The 20,640-nt window shown below is 43.3% G+C and overlaps 1 protein-coding gene across 7 annotated transcripts in view; it reads left to right on the top strand.

Annotated features, from left to right (window-relative positions):
• SH3KBP1 (SH3 domain containing kinase binding protein 1) overlaps positions 1-20,640 on the top strand; it is a 315,550-nt gene that overhangs the window by 162,250 nt on the left and 132,660 nt on the right. For 5 of the 7 annotated variants that reach the window (XM_036912856.2, XM_036912855.2, XM_036912853.2 and 2 more), the window contains 3 exons: positions 5,348-5,451; positions 17,753-17,882; positions 18,438-18,497. In XM_036912856.2, the coding sequence (XP_036768751.2) occupies positions 5,348-5,451; positions 17,753-17,882; positions 18,438-18,497 (294 nt within the window). The remainder of the gene's footprint in view (positions 1-5,347; positions 5,452-17,752; positions 17,883-18,437; positions 18,498-20,640) is intronic. The other 2 variants (XM_036912854.2, XM_036912857.2) reach the window with 1 other exon arrangement.

The following is a 20,640-nucleotide window of genomic DNA, read 5'->3' as shown; positions in this document are numbered from 1 at the left end:
CCTTGTTTTCCAGGTTTCTCCAGTCTAAGGGGGCAATTTTCCTTTTGTGGGGAGCTACTTTGAGACTCTGCGAATATCCTAATACCCAAGAAGCTTTCACCTGCAGTTTTAGCAACCATTAATTCTTGCCAGAATCAGTTGTTGCTGTGATGGTTATAAAATAGTGATTGTCTGTTTCTATCATATATTTATTAGTTGACATTCTTTTGTAAAGGAGAGCTTTCCCTTTTTGCCTCACACCTATCTGTGTAATCTTATCCATTCATCTAGCTAGCTAGCTAGCTATCAATCTGGCTACCTGTTGAATGTATCAGTATGGGCTCGCGAATGTTTTCTGAAATAAATAAATTATAATACATCCTTCAGTACATGCTGTTACTGTCCCAAATTTCGCCGGTGGAAGCCCCATTATGCTGACCTTTGTGTCCTACTGAAGTAAGCCCTCAAATGTTTGAGTGCTTCATTAGCTTTGGCATAAGCAGATATTCCAGGCTCACTTTGTAGTTTTTTTTGCCCCAGCCCTGGAAGAAGCCATTTGTCTGTGGAGACCTAGTTTCCCAGGAACTACTATTTAGAAAGTCATCAGTAGTTTTATGAAAGCTCCCTGGGTGATCTCAGTGTGCAACCAAGATTGAGGACTCCTGACTAGAATACTCCAAGGGAAGACCATTTGTTCCCACAAGGCATTTTCCTGGCACCCATTGTCTGCTGATGCTACCTGTGATGCTAGTTCCCTGCTGAAGTTTAGATTTTCGTGGGCCATGTCACTTGCAAGTTGGATTTAAATGCAGGCCCCTGGCCCTGCCCCCAGAGAGTGCTACTCCATATGTGTGCCGGGCATGTTAACCTCCTGACATGGGTGGTACCAGGCCATGTCTGGAGGAAATGGCAGAAGTAACCCTGGAAACAAAATTAGGGGCTTCTGCTGATTTTCTTCTATCAAACTTGTATCAATGTTTTCTCTTGCAATATGATTTCAGGACACTGACATGTTTCCTAGACATGTGGTGAGGATCCTTTTGATTAATTTAGTGGGGTTCCTTGAAAATATCAGATAATTTAAACCCTTGTAGTTTTTCTGTTGTGGGGAATGTAGGATGTAAAAAATGGGCTGTGTTGAGTGTTGCAAGTTCTCAGTTGACCCAAAGACTTCCTTCAACCATTGTGTTATTTGTTGTGAACAGTTTTGAGGTCATTGAATGCGTTGGCCTAGTCAAGTTTCCACATTGCTGTGACACCCCAGAAGACTCTAAAATTTAGATGTGTGTGCATTTCTGAGGCTGAATCATGGCACCCTTTTCTGTTTCTGCTCTTTCATTTTTAGAGAATGTGAATGTACTGCATTTCCTTCCTATCCAACCAGTTTTATTTCATGAAAATGTAGGTCGCAGTTCCGGGCAGCTATAAGGAAGCACCCCTGATTTGTGGGTTTTCACTTCCTGGTTTCACATTTTAACCATGTGCCATGGTAGCCCAGCGAGTGCTTTCTGCAGCCTCAGACCCACAGCAGAGAATTCTGCTTCAGAGTAGTCAGACACGGAGGCAGTGTCTCTGGGGTTGCATCTGCTGGCTGGGAATCCTAGACCCTCCGCTTTCTAGCTGTAAGACCTCTGATAAAATGCTTGGTTTCCGCATGCTTCCTCAGTCTCCTCATTTTAAGAAGGGGGTCATTGATCTACCCCAGATGTTCAGTGTGAGGATCAGATGGGCTAAATGCATATAGAATGCTGCGTGTTCTCTGGCACGTGATAAGTGCTCAATAAATGTTAGCTGTTACTGTTTTATTAAACAAAGCTGGTCATGAGTAGAAGAGGGTTATGAAGTCAGTGAGGGAGTTGAGGGTGTGCCTGCCTCGCTATTTGTGTGTACTTATGGTCCTACATGTGGGTGCCCGTGCATGTATTTTGTAGCCGTCACACAATATGGCAGTAAAGCAGAGACATATTACATATGCCTTGTGAAGTCTGCCTTACTTGTACTTTTTTGGTAAGCCGTGTGCGTGAATGCATTTGCATGGGTGTCCATAAAGCTTGTGTGCATTACTTCTTTCAATTCTGTATAAGGAGTAAAATGGTTCTGCCTAGAAAACACACAGTGATGAAGGATGGTAGCAGTGACCCTGACATGAAGGAGGAAAAACATGTGTTTTCTCCTTTTTCTAGCTGTTCCACTGTAGATGAATACTGTTGACCATGGCCAGCAAATACATTTAATTTGTAATGAAAACTTTTCTTTCAAGATTCAGTATATTCCATAGGAATAAAAGCCCATGAAATGTGTTAAAACTTGAGTTCATGTGGACTGAGCTCTGGGCATGAATCTGGGAGCTCAAACTGAGGGATTCCAAACCACAGCCTTGGGCAAGTCATACATTTCTTCCTCTAATTTATACCAGCTATTGAAAGGAAATGACATTCTTGTCTACTTATACCTCTTTGAGGAAGGTCAAGACCGACCAGTAAACATCAGTAAAATGCCGGGAAAGGAACAAATGGCAAATGACATCCTTTAACTCCCTTAACTGTAAGGTGGATGGGGGCAAGTGAAATGCAGTGTCTCCTGCTGGGGAATATCTCCCGCCGCCTGCCCCTCACCTCAAACTGGGTGTTAGATTGGGTAGAGGTCACAAACAAGCTTGCAACAGTGATGTGCAGAAGTTGAGGCCTAGAAGCGCTGCAGTTCAGGAGTTGGGGGATGATCTGCAAGGGACAGAGTCCTGGTGAAGTGGTACAGGGAGCAGTTAAGTACAGATTGCAGAGAATTTGGGACAAAATATGAACTGAATTGGTTCATCCTGCATTGGAAGGAGAGCGCTGAACTCAGACCAAGGAGATACTGCCACTTAGTGAGCTTTGTGTCCTCTGGTCAAGTCACTGAGCTGATTTTCTCATTTGCAAAAACGGTTACTCATTCTGGCTCCTTTCTTTGTCTTTTCAGCTCATGTTGTTGGCAGGATAAAATCCGGTGACAGGTACCAGAAGTGCTTTATCACAAGCTATCCCAGTGCCAGAAGGAATAATTGTTTTTGTTTGGGGTCAAGCCACGGACTGTCACCACCAGCAGCCTCTGGATACCTCCCTGTAGGGCTCTCTTTTCTTGGTCCTGTATGTTGGCAGTGTGCTTTATAGGACCCTAGGCCATCGACTGAATAGTCTTCTTAGGGGCTTCAGCTTAAGAAATGCTGACTAGCCTGACAGACAGAAGTTAGTACATGTGTCATTCTTCCTGGTACCAGACAGGACTTTATAAAAGTCTGATGCAGAGATTTGGTTCAAGTTAGACATCTGTTTATTCTGTCCCAGGGCCTGAATCTGCTGGGTTAGTCTTGTCTTGAGGAATATACCCCTCTCTCCTTGGACATTTGTGTAGTGTTAGGTTAAATGCTACTTTTTACAGAGGGTTTTATAAAGATATGAACTTACCCATAACTGTAAGTTTTATGATTTCAGTTGACACTAGGTCTTTAGATGTTATTTTTAAGTCACTTTGGTCAGGACTTTGATGAGTTCTGTGGTTGTGAGTGTCAGGTTTCAGACGTTTGTCCCGTTTACTTGTTTCGTGTTCAGATTTGTATCTGCAGTATTTGCCTTTAACATAGCATCTAGCAAATACAGCTCTTAAAGATGTGTAGGAGAACTTCATCTTAAGGCATGCATACGGGGGCAGGGGAGTCACCGAGAGTAGATGTGCACCAGGGTCGCCTTGTCATCTAGACTTTCTTAGCTAGAATGAGAAACCTGTATCTTTTGTGATGCAGAGTACTTCGTTTGCCTTCCCTTATGTTGGAAGCCATGGAATAGTGGTGGAGTTCTTTGCACTGGAGTACTGCTCTTCCTGACTTTGCACCTAGGAGAAGCCAGCTGGGTTGGGCTGTGTGTCCCAGGGAGAGCCGGGCCCTCCTTGGTTGCCCTGTCCTGCCTGCTGACAGTGCGGTTAGCACCTGGGAACTGGCCTCGGAACTCTGTGTTTGTTCTCATCAGGGCTAGGCAGCTTGTGATTGTGCACAAAGGGGTGGTATTTGTGTAGTCACCAAGGATGCGATAAGACAAGATATTGATTCTGAACTTCTGCCCCCTTCCCTCTGTTTAACCCTGTTCTTCTTGGTGAGGTTCAGGCAGAGAAAAATGGAACAGTGAGAAGTAGGCCCCTGGCTTTTGAAAACTATTGATCAGTGAGCACATCAGATGTGGCAAAGACCTACCCCTTTACATGTTGGGCTGTGTAGGGCCGTAGTGTGGCCTGTGATCACTCCTGCAGGGACTTGCCTTTTCAGGGAAAAGATTAGAAAAGGAGAAGAGTCCCTGTAGGCAGTATCCAAAAATAATGTCAGCATTTCTAAATGTGTTCCCTTGATGTGGTTGATCCCTTTGGTTTTCTAGGCCATGTGGTAGCAGGAAGGACGGTGTGAGGTGGTCAGCCTTGAGCAACAAACTTCTGAGCAGCACTGGTCTCATTTCCTCTCTCCTGTCCATCTCTCCCCTGCCCGGGGCTCCACTGCTGTCTGTCTGTCTGTCTGTACCCCGCTGCCCCATCACACTGACCACATGCATGCTCTTCCTGCCCACAGTGCATGTGTATGGCGTGGGTAGTTGGGTCTGTACTTGAACAGCCCTAAGCCAGGGCCTCCCAGTTGGTCCACGCCATGTGAACGAGGTGCTGAAATGTTGAGTGTCCTCTAGTCAAATGAAATGTAGCCCTGGCTTTTGTCTTGATTTGCCTGGTTTGGTTCTGTATAAACAGCCAGGGATCCTGCTAATGGATCCTTGGACACAGAGGAAAGAGGGCAGAAGCGGATTTGTTGAGCCACTGTGGGACGTTTGAAATGACCCCAAGGGCATGCTGAAATCTAACCAGGCCTGAGGCCCAGCATGGTGGAAGGGTGATGATTAGTAAGAGAAGGCCAGGATGCTTTATCTTTTCTTTTGCACAGTTGGGAAAAATTTCCTCTGCCTTGCTAGCATTAGAAGCAGACCATTCTCTTTACTACATCACATCGGCTTTCGTTAAAAATCAACAGCAGTAAATACAAAGCCCCATCCATGGAAAAGCATTTAAGGCAACACTGTGCGCCAGCGCTTCGGGGGGTGGGTTTTTGCCTTCTGCACCAACGGATCGGTTCCTCATATCCATGCCTTTCTGACCCAGCAGCTTTTAAAAGACCAAGAAGCATTGCTCTGCTTTCTCCTGCCTTTCTCTAAGGGACGAGGACTGCCATGCCTCTAGCCATGTCCCCAAGAGCATATTTGAGACAAGTCAGCTTAATTTGCCTGCATGCCTAGGAAGCCCTTCATTAAAATCTAATTTTAAGAGAAGAGCTGTATCTAAATATTTTCCTTTTCCCATCCAGGTGAACGGCGGAGGCGCCGGTGCCAGGTGGCATTCAGCTACCTGCCCCAGAATGATGACGAGCTTGAGCTAAAAGTCGGTGACATCATAGAGGTGGTAGGAGAGGTGAGTGCGCCAGGTGGGTGGGTGCGGTGGCCTTGTGTGGCCTTGTCGCAATGGATGCTAGAATGCAAGAAACCTTAGACATCATCTAACCGAGTCTCTCTTCTCAGAGGAGATGGGTTCCCAGAGAGGAGTGCCAGCAAGCCCATTGGGGGCAGATGTGGGGCCATTTAAAACCATTGTCTTTTTTAACACAGCATACTGGGCACCTCTGGAATTCCAACCCAGTGCCACAGCTTTTCTTCTTGACTTTAATTGCTGGTAGATGCAGAGTTACCCTGATCCATCTCTAGAGGATGAATTCAGTAGTCATCGTGGGGGACATTGTGGATTCAGAGGGAAGGAAAAGAAGTGACATTTGTAGACCTGGTATGTGACAGGCATGACAAGGTTCCTCATGCACTGGCCCATTGACTTACCACAACCACTTGATTTTGTAGATGAGGCAGGGCTGAGGGTGAAAGCCAGGTGCACCCTTGTTCTTTCCACTGCACCACATCCCCCTGTGCCTGCTTGGTCCTGGCTGCTCGGCGCCACCCTGCAGGCGAAGCGTCCCACCAGACACTGGCGTGGGCTTCTCAGGCTCTCCTCCCTCGGGGCTTGGTGGATCCTGGGCTTCAGACTCAGAACTTGATCGTTCATTCTGACGCAGCATACATATCCGTATATAGAAATACAGCTCTCCAATTGCTTTGGTTTCCTGAGTACCCTTTGACCTTACAGAAACCCATGATTTACAAAAAAGGAAACTAGAAGTCAAGGAGAAACTAAGTGAACTCTGATGTGGGAGGATGTGGCAGAGCTGATGCTAGCAGCCAGGGTTCCTGACTCTCCTACAAACGTAAAGTGAGCGTGCGTCAGAGCTTTATTTAACTCATTAATGAGGGGATCTGTAGCATGGTAAGGCTGGCCCAAAGAGAATTGTGAAAGAGCAAAAGTATTTATAATGACTTGAAGAGTAAATACTTGATTAAGGTGGCCAAGTTAGATACAAAACTACATAGTGTCCTACAGGGCAATAAAACTGTAACCTTTGAGGTGATCTTTCCTAGAGGATAAATCACTTGCAATTTTGCTGGTCAAAATTTATTTTCATTGCTGTCTGACAACACTTACTTGCATTGCGTTTAGTCTCCCCCTGGTTGATGTCCGCACTAACGGAATTGATAACTAAATTATAAATAGTAAATAGTGTGTCAAACAAAGATACATGTCCCTGGAGAATCAGTTAATGGGGCTCCCAGCATGACATTGAGGGGACATGCAGTAACCCCATTTGCCTATCTCCTAATTTGGGATCATTTGTGTTCATTTGTCATTCATTTATCATTTTTTATCCCTGGTGCCAAGCAGGGCACATAGGGGACATTTGCTGGAAGACAAATAAATGAAAAATGAGTGTAGAGTAGAGTAGAGCATTTATGCCAGTGGTAGAAGGACAAATTTCTTAAGCTGAAACCATGGGAGAAATTCTAGAGGAAAAAGTAAACAGTTGTGACGCATTAAAAAAAAAGTTAAAATTTTGGTATGATTTGAAATGAGTTTAGCTAAAGAAAGAAAACAACAAACAGGAAAAAAATTGCAATAAATTATGCTGAAAAGCTATCATACATATAACACGAAAATTGGTTAGATAACGACTCTAACAATGATAAATAATAGACAAATCTGCCATAAACACAAACCCCACAAGGGGAAAGAAAATCTTAACCATGAGAAGGTGTTCCACCTTGCTATTAATTAAATAAATACAAATGAAGACAATAATGGGTTCCTGCTTTTGAAAATCCTAAGAAAATATTTAGTGGTAAGACCGTTGGCAATCTTAGAGGACGTGGTGACTTTGTATATCTTTATGATTCTAATAAGAAGCTATTTAACAAGGTATGTCAAGAGTTATAAAAATCTGAATTAACACCCTTTGACCCAGTAATCTCGCTCCTAGGAATTTATTCACAGAAAATGGTTCAATAAAAAAGGGGGGTAGGGAAGCATGTTAATTCGCAGCAGTGCTTGTGATAATGAAAAATAAGAAAGAGAAGTTATGTGAATTAAGTTATTAAGTTATATTATCTAGCTAGAAGATGGTGAAGCCATTAAGATGGTAAACAAAGAGACCTTTAAATGTGTATTACAATACTGTGTATTGTAATTATCTGTTATAATCTGCTAATCTGAGAGCTTTTCAACAGCAGGAATCTGGTTTTTATCTATCTTTATTTTTGTGGCGCCTAGAATAGTGCCTGAAACCTAATATGTACTTTAGTAAATGCTTGTTGAATAAGTAAATGAATACATGGAAGTATGTGCAGATTTTTTTTTGCAAAATAAATGAACAGATCAGAACATAAAATTGGACGCACTAGGATACAGTCATGTAAAATATATCTCCATGCATGTGATCGAAACCTGAAAGGGAACAAGGATTGAAAACAGTTCTATTGTAGAGGATGATTTTTCCTTTCATGTTGTAACAATATTTTGAGAAATGCAGATCAAATTTTTAAGAAATAATTAATACTATCAATTATTAATCAATTTCTAGGAAATATTGCCCAGTCTCACTTGTGTGCTGGCTCTAGGAAACCAAGCATGAACTGCTAGAGGGGACAGTAGTCGCAGGGCTGTTACTGTTTCCCCCACAGACACCATAGAACTTCACCAGCCCCACGGTGCCAGTCTCCTGTCCACCCACTGCCATTTCAGTGCTAGGCTTCAGTCTGCGCTTGTTTCCTGGAGGAAAAAGGAAAAAGATGTAGCCATTGATATTTACATACAACAAAATGTAAAGGTTAGCTTTTAATCCATATTTAAAAAATTAATTTCCTATTCTGATTTACTTACAATATTGCAGATATTGTCCATGGTTGATCATCGTATAATATAAAATCTTCCCTTTCTCTTATAATGGATATTGTATAGATGCCAACAGGTAACTATTGTCTAATTCCACTGAAAATTAAAACCAAACAAAAAGTCCCAAGAAAAACCCTTAAATCACAGGGACAGATTGAGGTAAGACCATAGCGATAGCTTTGCAGTACTATAGAATCAATCAATTTATTAGCCAATAAAAATATAATGTATATGTGTGTATATATTACATGTTAAATTCTTATTGATTAATAGATTGACACTACAGTATTGCAAAGTTACACACACACACACATAAATGCACATACTCTCCACACCAAAAAAAAAAAAAAAGACACCTCTTGGGAATTTGAACTCATGGGCTGGTTTTTTTTGAAACAGTTGAGTCAAGTAGAGAATCCTGAAACACAACATACGTATATCTTATTTAATTTTAGCTTAAAATATAAAATGTATATTAATTTGCCATTTGTCCACACACCCTCATAGGACCATAAGACCAAGGCATTTTCCTTAAGTGTGGGTTTGCTGCTTTGAACTCCATCTTCTGCATCCATAATGCAACCCCTATGATTCCCATTGGTTTCTTTAAAGTGGATTGATAACTTCTAACAACATAGGTGAAGCAATTCGAGTACATAATCCTAAAGTTTTACAGTCCACCACCCCTAATCTCTTTAGTAGTCTCCTTTGGAACCTAATTTGGCGGCAGTTTCCCTTTTTTTTTTAAACCTCCATATCATTGCTATTACCCCTTCTCACCACTAACTCTTTCTCTTTGCATTTGTATAATTTTGAGCTATTTAGCCAAATCATGGGCTAGCAGTAAGAGCAGCAGGCTTACGCAGGTTTGGTAGACACAGCTTTGACCCTCACCTGGCAGGAGTTGGCTACCAGCCTCCAGGGCTCAGCCTGGATGGGCCTGTGCGGCACGGTTTGGAGAAGGCGGGCAGTCCCTGGATGGGTGGGGGTGGCACAGTGAAGCTGCTCAAGGAAGCACTTAACCACGCGTCTGCCTCCTGGCTGGAGAGCAGTAATTCTGCTCATTAGATACATCATTGTAAATCTCAGGGAACAAGGCTGCCACTTTGAAAGGAAAAATAGCAGGCTGCATTCCTGGGTAGATTTTTTTCTTAAGAAATCATTGTAAATACATACTTGTGTCATTTTTGTTCAGAGTGGAGAGGACTGATAAATGCAGGTGCAGTGCTGATAAGAGCAGAGATGGCATATGGACAAGGTTACAAGGAGAAATGGCATTCGAGGGCCTCTGGAGTTTCAAAACTGGCTTGTTGGCCTTTTGATTTTTGGAAAGTGCTTTGAAGCCTCTTTGTTTTCCTGACTATGTTATCTAGAGCCTGAGAAAGAGCTACTTTTCCTCTTGTGTAGGATGAGCTCTGTTTCATCCAGTCTCTCTCAGTGGTAATTTAAAGGATGTTCAGAGATTCTTTTGTTTGTTTTTTGTGGTTAGCTCTTGAGGTATTTCTCAGTGGTCTCCAGTTGGCTGGAGGTCTTACAGTTTTAGACTTAAAGCTTAACCTGGCCTTGTAGTTTGCAAAGATGGTAACTTGCATGTCCAAGAAACTGAGGCATCTTCCTTCTTGTGTCCATAGCAGGAGATTTTGTTCTCTCAGCTAGACTTAAATAGACTGTTGAAATTTTTCAAAACATTAACTCAATCAGACAACCTTTGTGGGTATAGGTGGGCAGTGGTGGCATTGTGATTTACACATTTGGTTTCCTCCAGTTCTGGCACAGAGCTCCTAAAACCTCTGGAATTTGCGTGAGAGTGATAAATAAATGTGTCTTTTGTTATATTAACAAGGTCACTTTGGGAATGCCCCTAGATCACCTAAGGATGGGGGCTGGTCACCCAAGGCACCGAGCCTGTGATTAAAGGGTTGGAACTTTCAGTCCCATCTCCCTGACCTCCAGGGAGGGCAGAGGGGCAGAAGGCAGAATCACTCACCAGTGGCTAGTGAGTTAATAATCAGTCCAATAATCAATAATAATCTGCCTGTGTAATGAAACCACAATAAAGACTGAAAAGACCGTGGATCGGAGAGCTTCCTGGTAGATGAACATGTGGGTACTGGGGGACAGTGGTGCGCCTGGAGAGGGTATGGAAGCCCTGCACCTTTTCCCAAGCCTTGCTGAAGTATCTCTCTGAGTGATACCATTTTATAATAAACCGGTGCTCCTGTAAGTAAAATGTTCCTCTGAGTTTTGTGAGCCACTCTAGCAGATAAATCAACCCGCAGAGGGGGTCATGGGAACTTCTAATCTATAGCCATTAAGTCAGAAGTACAGGTGACACCTGGAATTATGATTGGTGTCTGAAGTCAGGGTGGGGGGCAGTCTTGCGGGACTTTAACCTATGGGATCTGACACTGACTCCCAGTGGATAGTGCCAAAATGGAGGGAGTTGTAGGACACCCAGCTGGTGTCTGGAGAATTGCTTGGTGTGGGGTAACCTATCACCACACACAGATTGGAATTGGGTCCAGGAACCCAAAATAGCAGTTCATCCTCATTTCATTTTTGGTATAAGAACTTTGAAGACTTGCCTGTGAAGAACGATGCCTTTTGTTTTATGCTTGCCTGTGAGAAGTCAAGTTCATGTAAAAGTTGATTAATTAATATGTGATCAAAGCATATCTAAAATCTTATGCACTAGGGCAGCCCTCGCTTTAATTTAAAATGATTTGTATCTCTTGTCAAAAAAAGATAACATTAATAAAAAATGTATTTATTGGAATTTGGCAATCCGAAGAGCTCAAGCTGCTCTACAGTGATTTCTCCAAATAACTTTGGGGCAGACATCTCTGATTTTCTAATGCAGAGAGAGAGTAGAGCATTCATATTAAGGCCATGGAAACATATTTAGAAGAAAAGGTGATTAGTGTCATTGGCATAAAAAACAGGTGAAACCTGTGTAAAAGTAACATATTTGCAAATTTAAATGTATTTACCGAAGATTTGCATAGCTGTGGGATTTATCAAATATATGAATGCTGACATCTGCAAAAGAAAATGTGTTTACAGAGATTTAGAGATTTATTAAATAGAAACTGCCTTGAAACATGCTTGGTGTAGTCAGGGAGGGTAAGATATCCACAGCTAAGGAGATAACTAATAACCCACGATAGATTCAGAGTGGTAAATGATGACATTGACAAATGAGAGAGGAATTGATAAACAAAGATGCCCCGTGAGGGTGAAGATGATTCCTAGAATAGGAGAAATTTGACCTGTGGAAGGGGAGATGTGTTTGGATTAAGTCAGCAAGCACAGGCTTGCATTGTGTAAGGCGCTGGGCTAGCCTGGAGGAAGGAGGGCAGGGTGTTGGTACTGCCTCACTCTGAAACTGGGGGTGATTATGAAGCTTCAGGGGCAGGTGTGGAGCATAGGAAGCGGGAGCTGGCCCAGGTGACCCAGTGCAATTGAGATAAAAGCTGTAGTGCTGCCCACACTGAACTTTTCAAGGACGACCCCAGTTAGAGGTTTCCTGCATGTGGGTTTTCTAAGATTAACACATCCCTATAGATAATTTTCTCACCTGGGAATAGTGAGAGGGTAAAACCTGAGGATCTGGATTGATTCATCAGAAAGGTTACTTTGCTGACTTGACTTACCATTTTCTCATATTTTCAACTTGGAATGACAGTAAGGCCTTGGCCTAGAGTCATTTAGGAGTTTGGGACCTGTAGACTACCCTGTAGCAGTTCAGAAGGACAGGACGATCAAGCATTGCTGAAGGAGGTTTAACAACGCCCTATCAGAAACCCTTTCCACTAAGGAAAAGTATGGGCATTGGTGTTCTGTTGGGTAGAGGGTGTTTAAGTCTTAAATAGAAATTGTATATGTTTTCTTAAATCATTTCACTTTGAATTAGCCTACAGATTTCTCTTCTGAAGGGTCCCTCTCATGTGGAATAGATTTATTCTCAGCAGAATGAAGGGAGGGAATAAAAGTCAACTTTGAGTATGGAATTTTTGCACCCTGCCACAAAGAGGTAATAAGACAATGAACTACGCAGGAATTGGGGGAAAATATTGGCTCAGGCATTTAGGACCTAGATAACACTTGTTGATGTTTGACACAACCAGCTCTCCATGTCCCAGAATCAACAGGGATGGTTATTTAAAGCAACTAAAATGGAAAATAACATAGGTATTTATGCCTTCAGGAAGTGGTTCCCTTAAAAATATTTTTTTCACTAATTCCACTAACAGAAAAAGATTTTTCTAGAAACAATTTGTATTTTTCCAGCAATATTCAAAAGTAAAACTATGTCTTAGCACACTGACATGAAATTCTAGAATAGTCAAAATCAATCATAGGTGATAGAAATCAGATTAATAGTTGCTTGGAGGTGAATTGACTGGGAAGGGGAACAAGGAATTTTTCTGGAGTGATGGAAATGCTCTGTACATTGATAGAGATGTAGGTTACACAGGCATATGCATTTGTGAAAACTGGTTGACTTGCACTGTTAAGATGTGTGTATTATATGAATTATACCTCAGTTACAAACTTAAATACTATCTTAATATTTCTCTAGTGTTTTAAAAATTTTCAGAATACTTTTCCCTATCTCTGATAGATAGGAGAAAGTGCCAGTATTGAAATTCTCATTTGTTTCTGAATAAATGGTTTTATTTGAGATATAATTGACATGTAACATTGTATTAGTTTTAAGTGTACAACATAATGATTTGATATTTGTATATATTGCAAAATGATCACAATAAGTCTAGTCACCATACATAGTTATAGAATTTTTTTCTTGTGATGAGAACTTTTAAGATCTACTCTCTTAGCAACTTTCAAATATACAATACAGTATTAATAGCTGTAGTCACCATGCCGCACATTACATCCTTAGGACTGATAACTGGAAATTTGTACCTTTTGACCCCTTTCACCCATTCACTCACCCCCACCCCCTGCCTCTGGCAACCACCAATCTGTTCTCTGTATCCATTAGTTTGTTTGTATGTTTTGCTTTTGCTTTTATTAGATTCCACCTATAAATGAGATCATACAGTATTTGTCTGACTTATTTCCCATACCATAATGTCCTCGTGGAATTTAAGAAAGGACAAATGAAGCACAAAATTAATACAAGGAAGGAAAGAACAAAGGTCAGAGGATAGAGATTAAAAAGACCATAGAAAAAACAAGTGAAACTAAGAGCTGTTTAAAAAAAAAACAGGCAAATCTTTAGACTCACCAAGAGAAAAAGAGAGAAGACTTAAATAAAATCAGAAATGAAAGAGGACAGGTTACAACTGGGAACACAGAAATACAAAGGATCATCAGAGACTATGAACAGTTGTACACTATCAAATTGGACAACCTAGAAGAAACGGATAAATTCCTAGAACAACACAACCTATGAAATCTAAATAAATTCCGAGGAAAAGTTTAATAATGTTAAGGTGTGGGCCTTTGCTTAAAGCTTGACTTGTCCATTTTCCTTTCTGGAAAGAAAGGTTAAAAAGCTCTTGGAATAATGAAGCTGACTTCGTTTGCCTGTGTGCCTCTTCCGCCCACATGCTTCCCTCATCCTCCCCACCTAGTGTACTTCTGACAGGGTTTAGGGAAAAGGGGCTAATTGGAGCTAAAATGCTATCGCAGCCCTTAAGTGGAGTTTTCTGTCTTGATGCTTATACCTTGAGGTAGACTTTAAACTTGGTAAACCCGTTGTTCCCCTGCCCATTGCAGTTGACAGGTAAAACTTCAGGGCTGGTGAGTAGGAACCATTTGGAATAGCGAGGTAGCCCAGAAAGCATGGTCATCTCTGCCGTCACAGGCACTCCCATTAGTGCCCTACAAATGTTCATTGGGCGGAAATGGAGGTATTGAAATTTACCCAGCTGCCTCCCCAACTTCCAGCAGGGCTGAGAACTAGAAACTACCTCCTTGGGCCCTGAGCCCACTTCAGTGCTGCAGAATGTGAAGACATAGGAATTGCAGGGCACATAGAAACAGACTGTTTCAAGCGTTTTTACTGTGTCTTTGTTTCTCAAACACTACCAGGCATAGGCCAACCTGCTCCCAGCTCTGGGCTGAAGGTAGGGTTTTCTCTTGGGACACAGTCATGGGCTTCAGAGCTGGCTGGTCGGTCACAGAGGGACACGGGCAGGGGGTGGGGTTTGTTCTCAGCCTAGAGCCAAGGCCTGCAGAAGACTGTTGATGCGTGTGTGTGTGTGCAGGGGAGAAGGTGGGTGTCTGCCCTCTTTCATTACTCTATTTGGGTCAGAAATTGTAAGCCCTTGGTAATACCCATAATCCCCACTGTTTTACAAAGGGAAGCATTACTTTCTGTCTTTTAAATATAGAAACATAAATATAAGCAAGCTTGATTTCTAAGCAGGGGGTGCACAGGCTATGTGTGTTACATTTTTAGTTGCAGAAGATTCTCAAGGATGGGGGTCTTTATTTTGTTCACCAATGAATGTGCCCCAAGGTCCTCAGGCAGTGCAGGATGGGGCTTATTCACTTGTTGGTGGACTAGAGGGGCACGTGGACCTAGGCCTAGCAGTACCTAACTGAGAACGGTGGCCAGTGTAGTCAAGTCGCTTGGTCCCTTTTACTCCTCAAAGGAAGGAAAAATCCTTTGGTGAGGGAATCACGTCTTCATAGACCCTCGTGGAATATTTCCCCCAGTGATTTCCCTGCTGTTCACTCATTCATTCATTCAGTGTGTGCAGTACTATGCTTTACTTTTTGAATGAATGAATGAAAGTAATCACTCTAGGCTTCAGTGTCCTCTTTATACAGGAACTTGAACTCTAGAATATCACTGACAGGGGATAGTGTGACAGTCAGGATCATTTTTCTCACATCTCCAGCCTGAATCTCGCTCCCAAAGCAGCAGGCCAATCGGAAGAAATAGTGCTGAGCAGCTCTCATTGGCACTGGGGCCAGACCACCCCCACCAGCCCCACCATGGCACCTATAATGGAAGGCATGCCCCCCAGGCGGTGGGAAGGGTTTTGTTTTCTGCCCCCCACCCCTCACCGCGTGGCTGATAGATTTCTGCGTTTCCCTGTTAGCCACTCTGATCAACCTGTGCTGTGACAGTGGTTCCGGCACCTGGGGGTGTGGTGAGGTGAAAACACCCGTTTTCGCAGTGGGCAGCCTGCTGATCCCACACATCAGGAGCACTTCCCCCAGGGATCTTGGGCTGGAGCCGCTTATTACTGGGAAGAGGAACCTTTGAGATACTGTCAAATGCATTTGGCCCATCCGTCCCACAGCGTCGGGGATTAGGCCAGCAGCTGCTCATTGGTGGTCTGTGCCCTTGTTTTTTCTCTCCCGCCCTGTGATTCCCAGGAGAAAAAAGGTCATTTGATGGTTCCTTATTCAGGACAGGCACAAAGGACCCCACGCTACAAATCCTGTAGCTATTTATATTTAAGCTCATGGTGAGTTTTTCCTGACCATCCTAACCCTATAAAAAGCTCCTTGAAAGAATAACACCTATCAGTTGAGTTGGCATAGCAACATGGCATGATTTCAGCTGAAATGCTGTTAAATGCCACAATGTGGTATTGAATAGTCATTGAGACTGTCAGGCCCGGATGCCCTTGTCTGGGTTCTGTGATCATGCAGATGGAATTGCTGCTCTGCAAGTCTGTATCCCATGAGTTCCCTTGCAAATGCTCTAAACACAGTTCAGAATGTCTCCCTCCGTTCCCCACACTCTGTCACCTTCCCCCTTTCAGGAATGTTTCCCACATATCCCCGCCCCCTACTCATATCTCTTGTTTCTACTCTTCAAGGCCTACCATAATTGGTATTTCTTTTTGCTGAAAGCCTTTCTTTAGCATCCCAGAACTTGGGGAGCTTGACTTTGTGTTACAGGTTTGGTCTATGCTGAGTCATGACATTCTCTCATCTGTTTACCTTGTCTTGTGCGTGTTCAGTCACACTTAAACCATCTGCCATCTTTAAGCTATGCACCCTTCCTACCTTGGTAGATTGTTGACCTCATAAGGGGGAAAAGAAGGGACATATCCTGTACAGTTCTGTGTCCCCAGTCCCTAGTTGAATCATAATACATCGTCTAACACTGATAAGTGCATTGCCCCCATTGTACAGACAGGAAAAGTGGTGTTCAGTTTGGTAGAAAATTTGAATAAGGTCATACAATTGCTAGGTTTCAGGATAGGATTTCAACTGGACCTTGACTCCAGGACTCTTTTTCGTTTTTGTTTTAATTGTTATAGCTTTTAAATTGTATTTGTTAATTTGAATAGGTAATATATACACATGGTAAGAAAAAAATTTCCAAAGGTTCCAGGTCTCTTTCTGTTATACCACACCACACTGGTAACTTAATATTTGCTTGTTCTCAAAATGCCCTGTCATTTTCCTCCAAGAAACCAGCTTGCTATTCTGACTTCTGCCGTTCCGTTAGTGAGTGACTCCATCCCCAAATCTTGGGATGATATTTTTACCTTTCTTTCACTTGGCCCAGCTAATTGGTCACTCAAGACCAGCTCAGACCTTAAAGGGCCTTTGAATCTGCACCTGCCTCCCCATTCTCACTGCTCCTCCGGATCCAGCCTTCCCTCCCCAACCCAGATGACTGTCATCTGGCTGCCTACTACCTCCCTTTACCCCATTTCAGTTCATCTCAGGGTAATCTAGAACCCTTCAGAAACCTGCAGGGAGTCCTTCTACCTTTCCATCGAGTTCTTAGTCCAGAAATTCGTTAACTGTTTTTGTTACGCTATCTAGTTAGTTTGGGTAGTCTGGGGAAACCATTCTGTTTTTAAGTAATGATTTTAAATCCATAAAATAAAACACATGAGACTATAAAGGGAGCCATTTATGTTGAAGCAGCTACCAAGCTACTTTAAAAGCAAATTTTGATATAGTGATTTATGTATGAGATAGTATGATTTAGTAATTTCTTATTGCAAGTAATAAATAATCCATTATTAATACATTAAATAACAAGATCTCCTAGTACGCGTGATAACTACCACCACTTCAAAGTAGCGATGAGTGCAAACAGTATCTTGAGATACCCACAGCATTTATGATGTGATATGAAAATACCTGTGATTGGTTTGGTGACAAGTCACAGGTCCCTCTGCTGTTACTGTGGTGTGCTGCCTATGTTAGTAACCAAAGGAAATGCCAAATTTCAAGTCAAGGTTAGTGAAAATAAAGAGTTCATTCTTTTTTACTTGTGTTTCTGGCACCCAGGTTAAGCCCCCCTTCCTGCATCTGCATCTCAAGACTCCATGAGGTCTGCTTTCTCGTTCCCTGGTGACTTGTAAGCTGTGGGTCCTTCCACTCTCACTGGTTGGGCTCTGCACCGTGCAGCACACAGATGGGAGGGAAAACTGGGAAGCACCATGTCTAACCTGACCCCTGCATCTCTGTTCTTCTGTTTGCATCTGTGCAGGTAGAGGAAGGATGGTGGGAAGGTGTTCTCAATGGAAAGACTGGTATGTTTCCTTCAAACTTCATCAAGGAGCTATCAGGGGAGTCAGATGACCTCGGCATTTCCCAGGATGAGCAGCTCTCCAAGTCAAGTAAGGAAATCCCCACCACCAAACAGGAAGAGGGTGGGGGCACCGGTGGGGGACGCTCCAGCCTCCCCTCTGTTCTGTAGCCAGTGCCAAGCAGCTGTAACAGAAGCACACAAGTATTTTCTTGGTTACACTGCATCAGCCCACAGCGGTTTAGCAGGTTCACCATTGCACAGGTGTGCACAGATGCATACTCTGTACATCTGTGGGTAGGTGACGGTCAGCCTTCATGCCATAGTAATATTCCCACATGGGTGATTCATGTGGCTGTGCCTCCATATACTTCTGAAGTATCACTCACTGCAGTTCTGTAATTATTCTTAAAATGAACAAATGAGACTGTTAGTATTTCTTAGCATCCCTTGAGGAACTTGGAGAAAAATGGCACACACACACACATACACATCCCACTGGTGACGAGAAGTGCCGTGTTCAGGTGAGGGCATGCTGGTGCCCTTAAAAGTCTGACAGGACAGCTGGGAGTCCAGCCCCAGCCTGGGGGAGCATGCATGTCCTTCTGTGATGGTGAGAACGAACTCCAGGTCTTTTTTTCTCCAGGGCCTGAAGCTCTCCTCCCTCCAGCTTCTCTGCTGCCCTTCCCAGCTCACGGAGCAAAAGGTCAGGATCAGGAAGCTTTGTTCTCCCAGTCGCTAACCCAACTTCCTGTGTGGGCATCTGTGTATCTCTTGTGCGGTCTTGAACCAAGTTCATGGGCATGAATGTCTTCAGGGGCTGGACTGTGTCCTAGTGGGGTTGCCAGCTTTCATAACAAGAGGAGGACGGCTCAGTCCTGTCAAAGTAATTCTTTAACATCTTTTCTGTTTCACAAAATCTGACTGGAGTGGTGTGCTCAAGTTAGTTGTGTGTCTTTCATTTAACCAGTAGCCTGACTGGACAGATTCCCAATTTAGAAGTAGAGCCATTTTAGGAGAAGTGCTCAGGCAACTTCCTTCGCTTAGTGTCTTAGCAGCTCTGGCGCTTACCGCCCATCATACATAGAAACAGCAGTGCTGCTGGTTGGCCTGCTGGCCTCAACTCTGCCCTTTCCCTCTGCTAAAACCCGGGACCCCCAACCCCTGAACCCCATTCCATCTTGGGGTCTATGGCAGGATGGATGGGAGGTGATTTGGGAACAAATGAAGCATCTTGATGCGCCTTCTGCCTTCCCTGGCTTGGGGAAAGGGGTTGACTGCTAGTATGGCCCAGCTAGTGAGTACAGCCAGGAGGGCAGGAAGTGTCCTTGACCCCATGACAGTGGGACTTGCTATAGCTCCCAAATTGCACATTAAAATTCTAGCCACCCTGGTATCTCCTTTTATACACTGGAATAGTATTACATGTGTACTGGGGTGCTATAAAACAATCTGAACCTCAGGGATATTGTGGTTTAAATGGGATTTCTTGGAGGGAGGACCAAATGGGGTCATTATACCACTCTTTCCAGGGGGGGAAGTACATTTTGAATTCCAACAGTAATAATGTATCTAAACCACCTCACCCACAGAAAACCCTCCATAAATGGTTGTTCTCATTGTTAATCATGATAAACTCTTGGGACATGACAAGTTAGTACACTGAGGCTGCTTGTACGCTGATTGGTACTGTGCCCACTGAAGTATTGTGCCTGCATTTGGAAATGGCTTTGGGGTCCCTGCACTGATGCAGAAAAGGAGTTCCAGAGAGGTATTAGACAACCTCTTTGGGAAAACCTCCATCTCTTGGTATCCTGCCATGTTAGCTATATTTGTTCAGAGCTGGAGGGTTAGAGAAAGCAATGCCTCTTATAGTTTTGGAACTATTGAAATAAACTGTCTCCTCTTTCTGCAAGTCAATCATGTGGACATTTGACCCTGCCTGACCCCTCAGCTCAAAGCACATGGTGCTGGAGCTCCTGGGGCAAGAGGTTAAGAGGCTGAGTGGAATGGTCTCTCCAATCACTTAACCTTCCCTCACATGCTTGGAAGGGGCTGTTTCTCTTGGAGAGACTGCCCTCACCACCACCCATTCAGGGAAAAGCCTTCCATTCAGGACTAGGAGAGCCCAGTGCTTTCAGCAACCATGTTTAGTTAACACAGAATCTGTCCCTTGTTGAGAGGGATTTGAGGTCCCACTCTCCTAACAAGGATGGATGCTTCCACAGAAACGATACGGCTTTTGTAATCTTCCTGTGTGTACAATTGAAGAGAAGAAGCGCCATCTCTCCATCTGTCTGTCTATATCCCTCCATCCATCCTTCCTGCTGTCTTCTTTTTCTTCTGTTCTTCACTCATTCAACCTTTACTGAGCTCTCACTGTTACTAAGACATTGTACAAGGCACCAAAAGTAAACAGAGACAAATCGGATGGGGTCCCCACCTTTAGTCAGCGCACATTGCAAACATGGGGATCGACAAAAAATCAGCAGCAATTTGGGAACATGCCCCACATGCTCCACTAGCTGGGTGTCTGGGGACACCTTTATACCCAGTGGGTATAAAGGTGGAGAGGCCAGTCCCGTGGGAATGTGGGGATGATGGTGGTCACAAAGGGTTTCGTAGAAAAGCAGGTGTGATAATAATGTCCTGATGGCTTGTTAAATTGAAATAATCCCCTGAAAGAGAACAAAATAGCATCTCTCAGCATTTGGACAAGATTTTTGTAGCCATTTATACTCTGATGGTAAAATGTATAAAATGTAGATGAGATCATGTGCAGAAATGATGTATGCTGGTAGGATTTGTCTAAGTGGAACCTTTTAAAATGAATCTGCTTATTCCCTACC

This window comes from Manis pentadactyla, chromosome X (assembly GCF_030020395.1).
Source record: "Manis pentadactyla isolate mManPen7 chromosome X, mManPen7.hap1, whole genome shotgun sequence".
NCBI lineage: Eukaryota > Metazoa > Chordata > Mammalia > Pholidota > Manidae > Manis > Manis pentadactyla.
This window is presented reverse-complemented; position numbering and strand designations above follow the sequence as displayed.